This window comes from Scomber scombrus, unplaced genomic scaffold (assembly GCF_963691925.1).
Source record: "Scomber scombrus unplaced genomic scaffold, fScoSco1.1 SCAFFOLD_187, whole genome shotgun sequence".
NCBI lineage: Eukaryota > Metazoa > Chordata > Actinopteri > Scombriformes > Scombridae > Scomber > Scomber scombrus.
This window is the reverse complement of record NW_026910400.1, coordinates 65,001-75,661: the sequence shown is the minus strand read 5'-3', so window position 1 is coordinate 75,661 and position 10,661 is coordinate 65,001. Positions and strand designations below refer to the sequence as shown.

General features: G+C 41.0%; 2 protein-coding genes across 2 annotated transcripts in view; both read left to right on the top strand.

Annotated features, from left to right (window-relative positions):
* Positions 1–83: 83 nt before the first annotated feature.
* LOC133976984 (uncharacterized) lies at positions 84–1,393 on the top strand (the record flags this gene model as incomplete). Its single annotated transcript, XM_062415125.1, is given in 2 exon segments — positions 84–140; positions 241–1,393. Coding segments are annotated over 2 exon segments (977 nt in total), but the record flags the coding sequence as incomplete, so codon positions are not given.
* A 3,378-nt stretch (positions 1,394–4,771) lies between these two features.
* Positions 4,772–10,661, top strand: part of LOC133976982 (sodium/potassium-transporting ATPase subunit beta-2-like) — an 18,254-nt gene continuing 12,364 nt past the window's right edge. Inside the window, exon 1 of the mRNA XM_062415123.1 lies at positions 4,772–4,877. Coding sequence (XP_062271107.1) covers positions 4,772–4,877 — 106 coding nt within the window. The remainder of the gene's footprint in view (positions 4,878–10,661) is intronic.

The following is a 10,661-nucleotide window of genomic DNA, read 5'->3' as shown; positions in this document are numbered from 1 at the left end:
ACCCTGACTCAGATGTACTGACTTTAACGGTCCACTGGGTGGCGCTGTCTGACCTTCTTACTGTTTCTGTCGCCCATCTGTAGTTCCGTCAAAGACCAGTATCAGACCGGTGGAGTCCAGACTGCAGACTCCTCCCACAGGTGGGTTCTCCCAGATCACTCATCTGTTCAGGTCTGACCTTTACCTGGTCTATAGAAACCAGATCAGCTTTGTTTCAACGCCTTTTTGTTGGTCTTCTAGGCCCTGTGGCGCCCAGGAAGGTCCACCGGCGGCCCTGGTCTTCTGCAGAGAAAGAGGCAGTTTGGAGACAGCTAGGAGTCCATGTGCTGGTCCAGTCAGTACCAGGGAAGGAGGTCTGTCAGCGATGTCTGGACCTGGAGCCAGTCCTCAGAGGACGACACTGGAAAGATATCAAGAACCAGGTCCACAACCAGATCCAGAGCCAAAAGAAGCAGCAGTTCCATGCTCAGATGGACCTTCAGGAGAACCAGGATCAACAAGACCAGATCCAAAACCAGAAGAAGCAGCAGCAGCAGCAGCTTTATGAGACCCAGATGAATCAGCAGACCAAAGACCACACCCAGAACCAGAAGAAACAGCAGTACCATATTCCAATGGACCACCAGGACCAGGACCAGGACCACACCCAGAGCCAGAAGAAACAGCAGTACCCTGATCAGATGGATCACCAGGACCAGAACCACATTCAGAACCAGAAGAAACATCAGTATCCATCCCAGATGGACCAACAAGACCACATTCAAATCCACAAGAAGCAGCTGTGCCATGCTAGACTAGACCACCAGGACCACATCCAGGTCCACAAGAAGCAGTTGTACCAAATGGACCAGCAGAACCAAGGACTGCAGACTACCCTGGATCGGGACACATCTTTACTGACAGGGACCTCTTATGGGTCTGATGGGCCACATCGAGCCCCTGGACAGTCGCTGATGGACCGGGATCACATCAGTCCATACGCACTTCCCCATCGGGCCCCGGGGCCCCACATGGACCAACTGCTGTCCAGGACTGTGTGGACAGACGAGTCCTTGGTCCAGAACTACCCAACCAGCAGGCAGCTGACCAGGAGCCTCCTCCAGGATACGGCCCCAGGAGGACCCCCGCCCAACCCGCACTCTGGGCACATCCACTTCTGAATTACGGGTCCAGTTCTCACAGGTGGGACCTGAGCACCGGACATGTGGTCCAGACCCTGTCCCACTAAAACGTCCATTTTGTGTAAAATCTTATATATTTACATCAAAGAATTTCACTTTAGTATTTCACCAAATCACCGTCCAGTGTTATCCTTGTTGTCATGGTGACGCTGTTGTTCAGGTCTGCATCCTGGTCTGTCCCCCGGCTTCGGGACCGCTGGGCTCGAGTTGGACCCTCATTGGCTCTTTTTTTGTTGTTTTAAAGATTTATTTTTGGGCTTTTGTGCCTTTATTTATATAGAGGGGGGGGGGACCTGCAGCATTGGTAGAGGAGGGGGGGGGGACCTGGGGGGTGACCTGTAGCATTGGTAGGGGGGGGACCTGCAGCATTGGTAGAGAGGGGGGGGGACCTTCAGCATTGGTTGGGGGGGGGACCTGCAGCATTGGTGGGGCGGCAGGGGGACCTGCAGCATTAGTAGGGGGGGGGACCTGCAGCATTAGTAGGGGGGGGGGGGACCTGCAGCATTGGTAGGGGGGGGGACCTGCAGCATTGGTGGGGGCGGCAGGGGGACCTGCAGCATTGGTGGGGGGGGGGGACCTGCAGCATTGGTAGGGGGGGGACCTGCAGCATTGGTGGGGGGGGCAGGGGGACCTGCAGCATTGGTACGGGGGGGGGGGGGGACCTGCAGCATTGGTCCCTGACCAGATTCAAACCAGCGACGCTGTGATTACGTGGCATGCGCTCTAACCACTCGACCACCAGGGGGCTCCACCTCATTGGTTCTGTTCAGGTCTACTTCAGACTGCTAGCAAACCTCTTCAGGACTGTTTCAGGTCCGGTTTGATCCAATAAACAGCATAAAATTAAACATAAAGAACACAAAGCACAACACTAAAATCAATCAGGGTATTCCTAATGAAGAGCCTGGTACTGATCCTAATGAAGCGCCTGGTACTGATCCTAATGAAGCGCCTGGTACTGATCCTAATGAAGCGCCTGGTACTGATCCTAATGAAAAGCCTGGTACTGATCCTAAAGAAGAGCAGCCAGGTGGACTATAAAGGAGCTGGTTCTGATCCTAATGAAGAGCAGCCAGGTGGACTATAAAGGAGCTGGTTCTGATCCTAATGAAGAGCAGCCAGGTGGACTATAAAGGAGCTGGTTCTGATCCTAATGAAGAGCAGCCAGGTGGACTATAAAGGATCTGGTTCTGATCCTAATGAAGAGCAGCCAGGTGGACTATAAAGGAGCTGGTACTGATTCTAAGGGAACTCAGCACCTTTACGTTGTCGGGTCACATTTGGGTTTTTTCATAAAAGTAAAACAATGGGGGACCAGCACCAGACTGGATCACATTACTGAGCAGCACCAGACTGGATCACATTACTGAGCAGCACCAGACTGGATCACAGAGCGCTCATGAACTCAGAGTCTGAGTCGGTCCGTCTTACAGCGCTGCAGGTTAACGTCCGCTCACTGGGCTCCCAGAACTCTGATCTCAGCCCTGAAGAGCACCTCTGGGTTCCACCTCTGGGTTCCACCTCTGGGTTCCACCTCTGGGTTCCACCTCTGGGTGCCACCTCTGGGTTCCACCTCTGGGTGCCACCTCTGGGTTCCACCTCTGGGTTCCACCTCTGGGTGCCAGCTGTGGGTGCCACCTCTGGGTGCCAGCTGTGGGTGCCACCTCTGGATGCCACCTCTGGGTTCCACCTCTGGGTGCCAGCTGTGGGTGCCACCTCTGGGTGCCAGCTGTGGGTGCCACCTCTGGGTGCCAGCTGTGGGTGCCACCTCTGGGTGCCAGCTCTGGGTGCCAGCTGTGGATGCCACCTCTGGGTGCCAGCTGTGGATGCCACCTCTGGGTGCCAGCTGTGGATGCCACCTCTGGGTGCCAGCTCTGGGTGCCACCTCTGGGTGCCACCTCTGGGTGCCAGCTGTGGATGCCACCTCTGGGTGCCACCTCTGGGTGCCAGCTCTGGATGCCAGCTGTGGGTGCCAGCTGTGGATGCCACCTCTGGGTGCCACCTCTGGGTGCCAGCTCTGGGTGCCAGCTGTGGATGCCACCTCTGGGTGCCAGCTGTGGATGCCACCTCTGGGTGCCACCTCTGGGTGCCAGACTAAAGACTGATGTGGAGCCACTTTGAGTTATCTTCATTTTGAACTTTAGTGGAACATTTGACTTCCAGTGTTCGTCGGTTCTTTCTAATAAAAGTTCTGCTTCCTGCTGACCGGGTCTCATGTGGATGTTGTTTTTGAACATGTATGAAAAGTTACAACTAAACATAAAAAGAAAATTTAATTTAATTTATAGAAATTATTCCTAAAATCTATAAAAAATAGTAAAGACAAAGAAACTAAACATGTTTAATAAAGTGATGATTTAAATGATTGAAAGTAAATATACAGAATCTGTTTTATGTTGTTTTATAAACAAGTTCAAATATAAAGTAAAACAAAAACAGACAAATCAACTAAATAATATAAAAATAAAAATAGGACAATAATACGAGTTTAAAATTAAAATACAAACATTTATAGAAATGAAAGCTGAAATGTGCTGTTTGGTTTCATCTTTACCAATGTGTTGTATTTATAAAGCTTCTTATATATATTATATGTAATATATTATATATATATATAATATATTATATATATAATATATTATATATATATAATATATTATAATAAAGTATGTGAACCCTTTGGGATTACTTGGATTTCTGCATAAATTGGGTATAAAATGTGTTCTGATCTTCATCTAAATCACAACAATAGACAAACACAGTCTGCTTAAACTAAAACTGCACAGAACATTAAATGTTTTCATTGTTTTATTGAACACAACATGTAAACATTCACAGTGCAGGGTATGTGAACCCCTCGGCTGATGACCTGGAGCCAGGAGTCAGCCAACCAATCAATGTGATGAGGTAGCAGGTGTTGGTTAAAGCTATACCTATATAGGTTATAGCCTATATAGGTTATAGGTATAACCTATATAGGTTATACCTATATAGCTATATAGCTATATAGCTATATAGCTATATAGGTTATAGCTATAACCTATATAGGTTATAGCTATAACCTATATAGGTTATAGCTATAACCTATAACCTATATAGGTTATAGGTAAAGTATAAATACTACAGTAAAGTATAAATACTACAGTTTAAAGTATAAATACCACAGTTTAAATTATAAATACTACAGTAAAGTATAAATACTACAGTTTAAAGTATAAATACTACAGTTTAAAGTATAAATACTACAGTAAGTACCACGTGTACTCAGTTACTCTGTAGCGCTGCCTGCAGGGGGCGGGGCCTGTGCTGATGAAGCTGCTCTGTGATTGGCGGTGTGAGGGGAGCAGGTGTGACGTCAGAGCTGAGGTTTACCGCAGTAACGCCGTCCTGTCTCTCTCTCAGCCTGTCTCTCTCTCAGCCTGTCTCTCTCTCTGCCTGTCTCTCTCTCAGCCTGTCTCTCTGTCTCTCCGTCTCTCTGATCATCCTCATCGATCAGCGGATCGATACTCTGCCTCTCAGTCCCAGTTGACGGTTTTAGCGGGAAGCTCGGCCTCCAGCCTCCAGCCTCCATCCTCATCATCACCTTCATCATGTCCGCCACCAAAGAGGAGAACCGCAAAGCCTCGGGCGGGTGGCGGGAATTCTTTTGGAACCCGCAAACTCACGAGCTAATGGGCCGGACCGCCTCGAGCTGGGGTGAGTGCGTGCGTGCGTGAGACCCCCGCACATTGTTAACGTCCCCCCGTTTCCCAACCCCCTTATCACCCATCCAGCAGTGTCCCTATCCTCCGTCACCCCCCCCTCCCCCCCCTCCCCCCCACCCAGTACAACATACAGTAAATTAATGTTTTATTTTACTGCTGCAAACATTTAAACATACATTAACTTTATATAGATTATATAATATCTGATTATATAGATTATATAATATCTGATTATATATATTATATAATATCTGATTATATAGATTATATAATATCTGATTATATAGATTATATAATATCTGATTATATAGATTATATAATATCTGATTATATAGATTATATAGTATCTGATTATATAGATTATATAGTATCTGATTATATAGATTATATAATATCTGATTATATAGATTATATAGTATCTGATTATATAGATTATATAGTATCTGATTATATAGATTATATAATATCTGATTATATAGATTATATAATATCTGATTATATATTATATAGTATCTGATTATATAGATTATATAGTATCTGATTATATAGATTATATAATATCTGATTATATATTATCTGATTATATAGTATCTGATTATATAGATTATATAGTATCTGATTATATAGATTATATAGTCTCTGATTATATAGATTATATAGTATCTGATTATATAGTATCTGATTATATAGATTATATAGTATCTGATTATATAGATTATATAGTATCTGATTATATAGATTATATAGTATCTGATTATATAGTATCTGATTATATAGATTATATAATATCTGATTATATAGATTATATAGTATCTGATTATATAGATTATATAGTATCTGATTATATAGTATCTGATTATATAGATTATATAATATCTGATTATATAGATTATATAGTATCTGATTATATAGTATCTGATTATATAGATTATATAGTATCTGATTATATAGTATCTGATTATATAGATTATATAGTATCTGATTATATATTATCTGATTATATAGTATCTGATTATATAGATTATATAGTATCTGATTATATAGATTATATAATATCTGATTATATAGATTATATAGTCTCTGATTATATAGATTATATAGTATCTGATTATATAGATTATATAGTATCTGATTATATAGATTATATAGTATCTGATTATATAGATTATATAGTATCTGATTATATAGATTATATAGTCTGATTATATAGATTATATAGTATCTGATTATATAGTATCTGATTATATAGTATCTGATTATATAGTATCTGATTATATAGTCTGATTATATAGTCTGATTATATAGATTATATAGTATCTGATTATATAGATTATATAGTATCTGATTATATAGATTATATAATATCTGATTATATAGATTATATAGTATCTGATTATATAGATTATATAGTATCTGATTATATAGATTATATAGTCTGATTATATAGATTATATAATATCTGATTATATAGATTATATAATATCTGATTATATAGATTATATAGTATCTGATTATATAGATTATATAGTATCTGATTATATATATTATATAATATCTGATTATATAGATTATATAATATCTGATTATATAGATTATATAGTCTGATTATATAGTCTGATTATATAGTCTGATTATATAGTCTGATTATATAGATTATATAGTATCTGATTATATAGATTATATAGTCTGATTATATAGATTATATAGTATCTGATTATATAGTCTGATTATATAGTCTGATTATATAGATTATATAGTATCTGATTATATAGTCTGATTATATAGTCTGATTATATAGTATCTGATTATATAGTCTGATTATATAGTATCTGATTATATAGATTATATAGTATCTGATTATATAGATTATATAGTATCTGATTATATAGTATCTGATTATATAGTCTGATTATATAGTATCTGATTATATAGTCTGATTATATAGATTATATATTATCTGATTATATAGTATCTGATTATATAGATTATATATTATCTGATTATATAGTCTGATTATATAGTCTGATTATATAGATTATATAGTATCTGATTATATAGTCTGATTATATAGATTATATAGTATCTGATTATATAGTCTGATTATATAGTCTGATTATATAGTATCTGATTATATAGATTATATAGTATCTGATTATATAGATTATGTAGTCTGATTATATATTATCTGATTATATAGTCTGATTATATAGTATCTGATTATATAGTATCTGATTATATAGTATCTGATTATATAGTCTGATTATATAGTATCTGATTATATAGTATCTGATTATATAGTCTGATTATATAGTATCTGATTATATAGATTATATAGTATCTGATTATATAGTCTGATTATATAGATTATATAGTATCTGATTATATAGATTATGTAGTCTGATTATATAGTATCTGATTATATAGATTATATAGTATCTGATTATATAGATTATGTAGTCTGATTATATAGTATCTGATTATATAGTCTGATTATATAGTATCTGATTATATAGTATCTGATTATATAGTCTGATTATATAGTATCTGATTATATAGTCTGATTATATAGATTATATAGTATCTGATTATATAGATTATATAGTATCTGATTATATAGTATCTGATTATATAGTATCTGATTATATAGTCTGATTATATAGTCTGATTATATAGATTATATAGTATCTGATTATATAGATTATATAGTCTGATTATATAGTCTGATTATATAGTATCTGATTATATAGTCTGATTATATAGTCTGATTATATAGATTATATAGTATCTGATTATATAGTCTGATTATATAGTCTGATTATATAGTATCTGATTATATAGTCTGATTATATAGTATCTGATTATATAGATTATATAGTATCTGATTATATAGATTATATAGTCTGATTATATAGTATCTGATTATATAGTCTGATTATATAGTATCTGATTATATAGTCTGATTATATAGATTATATAGTATCTGATTATATATAATCTGATTATATAGTCTGATTATATAGTATCTGATTATATAGTATCTGATTATATATAATCTGATTATATAGTCTGATTATATAGTATCTGATTATATAGTATCTGATTATATAGTATCTGATTATATATAATCTGATTATATAGTCTGATTATATAGTATCTGATTATATAGTATCTGATTATATAGTCTGATTATATAGTATCTGATTATATAGATTATATAGTATCTGATTATATAGTATCTGATTATATATAATCTGATTATATAGTCTGATTATATAGTATCTGATTATATAGTATCTGATTATATATAATCTGATTATATAGTCTGATTATATAGTATCTGATTATATAGTATCTGATTATATAGATTATATAGTATCTGATTATATATAATCTGATTATATAGTATCTGATTATATAGTCTGATTATATAGTCTGATTATATAGTCTGATTATATAGTATCTGATTATATAGATTATATAGTATCTGATTATATAGTCTGATTATATAGTATCTGATTATATAGATTATATAGTATCTGATTATATAGATTATATAGTATCTGATTATATAGATTATATAGTCTGATTATATAGTATCTGATTATATATAATCAGATTATATATAATCAGATTATATAGTCTGATTATATAGTATCTGATTATATAGATTATATAGTATCTGATTATATAGTCTGATTATATAGTATCTGATTATATAGATTATATAGTATCTGATTATATATAATCAGATTATATATAATCTGATTATATAGTCTGATTATATAGTATCTGGTTATATAAACTGGGGGCCAACCACCTGCAGAGATGGGGGGGGGGGGGGGGGGGGGTCGGGTGTGATGTAGATTATTGGGTTGAGGCTCTGGCCCGGACATGCAGATCCTCAGCATAGGAAATGAATCAGCTCCAGGGAGGTGGGGGAGGTGGAGCGGTACCAAGTACATATATTTGGGCCGACCTTTACACACAGCACCGGCTCTGGAACCAAACTCCTGGAGAGGAACCGGACTCTGTTCTGGAGTCGGCAGGGCGAGGGGAGCCGGACTCTGTTCTGGAGTCGGCAGGGCGAGAGGAGCCGGACTCTGTTCTGGAGTCGGCAGGGCGAGGGGAGCCGGACTCTGTTCTGGAGTCGGCAGGGCGAGGGGAACCGGACTCTGTTCTGGAGACGGCAGGGCGAGGGGAACCGGACTCTGTTCTGGAGTCGGCATGGCGAGGGGAACCGGACTCTGTTCTGGAGTCGGCAGGGCGAGGGGAACCGGACTCTGTTCTGGAGTCGGCAGGGCGAGGGGAGCCGGACTCTGTTCTGGAGTCGGCAGGGCGAGGGGAACCGGACTCTGTTCTGGAGTCGGCAGGGCGAGGGGAACCGGACTCTGTTCTGGAGTCGGCAGGGCGAGGGGAACCGGACTCTGTTCTGGAGACGGCAGGGCGAGGGGAACCGGACTCTGTTCTGGAGTCGGCAGGGCGAGGGGAACCGGACTCTGTTCTGGAGACGGCAGGGCGAGGGGAACCGGACTCTGTTCTGGAGTCGGCAGGGCGAGGGGAGCCGGACTCTGTTCTGGAGAAGGCAGGGCGAGGGGAGCCGGACTCTGTTCTGGAGTCGGCAGGGCGAGGGGAACCGGACTCTGTTCTGGAGACGGCAAGGCGAGAGGAACCGGACTCTGTTCTGGAGTCGGCAGGGCGAGGGGAACCGGACTCTGTTCTGGAGACGGCAAGGCGAGAGGAACCGGACTCTGTTCTGGAGTCGGCAGGGCGAGGGGAACCGGACTCTGTTCTGGAGACGGCAGGGCGAGAGGAACCGGACTCTGTTCTGGAGTCGGCAGGGCGAGAGGAGCCGGACTCTGTTCTGGAGTCGGCAGGGCGAGGGGAACCGGACTCTGTTCTGGAGTCGGCAGGGCGAGGGGAACCGGACTCTGTTCTGGAGTCGGCAGGGCGAGAGGAACCGGACTCTGTTCTGGAGTCGGCAGGGCGAGAGGAGCCGGACTATGTTCTGGAGTCGGCAGGGCGAGAGGAACCGGACTCTGTTCTGGAGTCGGCAGGGCGAGAGGAGCCGGACTATGTTCTGGAGTCGGCAGGGTTAGAGAAACCGGACTCTGTTCTGGAGTCGGCAGGGTTAGAGGAGCCGGACTCTGTTCTGGAGTCGGCAGGTGCGAGAGGAACCGGACTCTGTTCTGGAGTCGGCAGGGTTAGGGTTAGAGAGGAAGACTCTGACTGGTTCTGGGGTTCTGCAGTGAACAGTGGACCAGCTCTTCACCCTGCAGGGATCCTGGACATGTGCTGTGTGGACCTGGAGAAGGCTTAGGACCGGGTCCCTCGGGGGACCTTGTGGGAGGAGTTGTGGGAGTTTGGGGTACGAGGGTCTCTGCTGCGAGCCATGGGGGGGGGGGGGTGCAGCATCAGGTGGATGGTGCAGCATCAGTACCGGACCGTCCTGGTGGATCAGAACCCTCTCAGTGTAGCAGTCAGTCTACGTCCCAACCCTCACCTCTGCTCACCAGCTTTGGGTAGTGACCCAAACAATGAGATGCTGGATCCAAGCAGAGAGGGTCTGGGCTCTTAAGCCAGAGCTTGTTGGGAGCTAGAGCCTGACTAAGCACCTGCTCTTTGCTTTTCCACCGCCAAAGCTCCAGCCCCGAGCCTCAGAACGGGAGCCAGAGCGAGCACCAAGTCTTTGCTGGTCTAAAGCAAGACCCGATTACGTCAGCGGACTGGAGGCGTGGTTATGTGAGCAGGACTCAAGAATGAGATCAAGTCATATTTA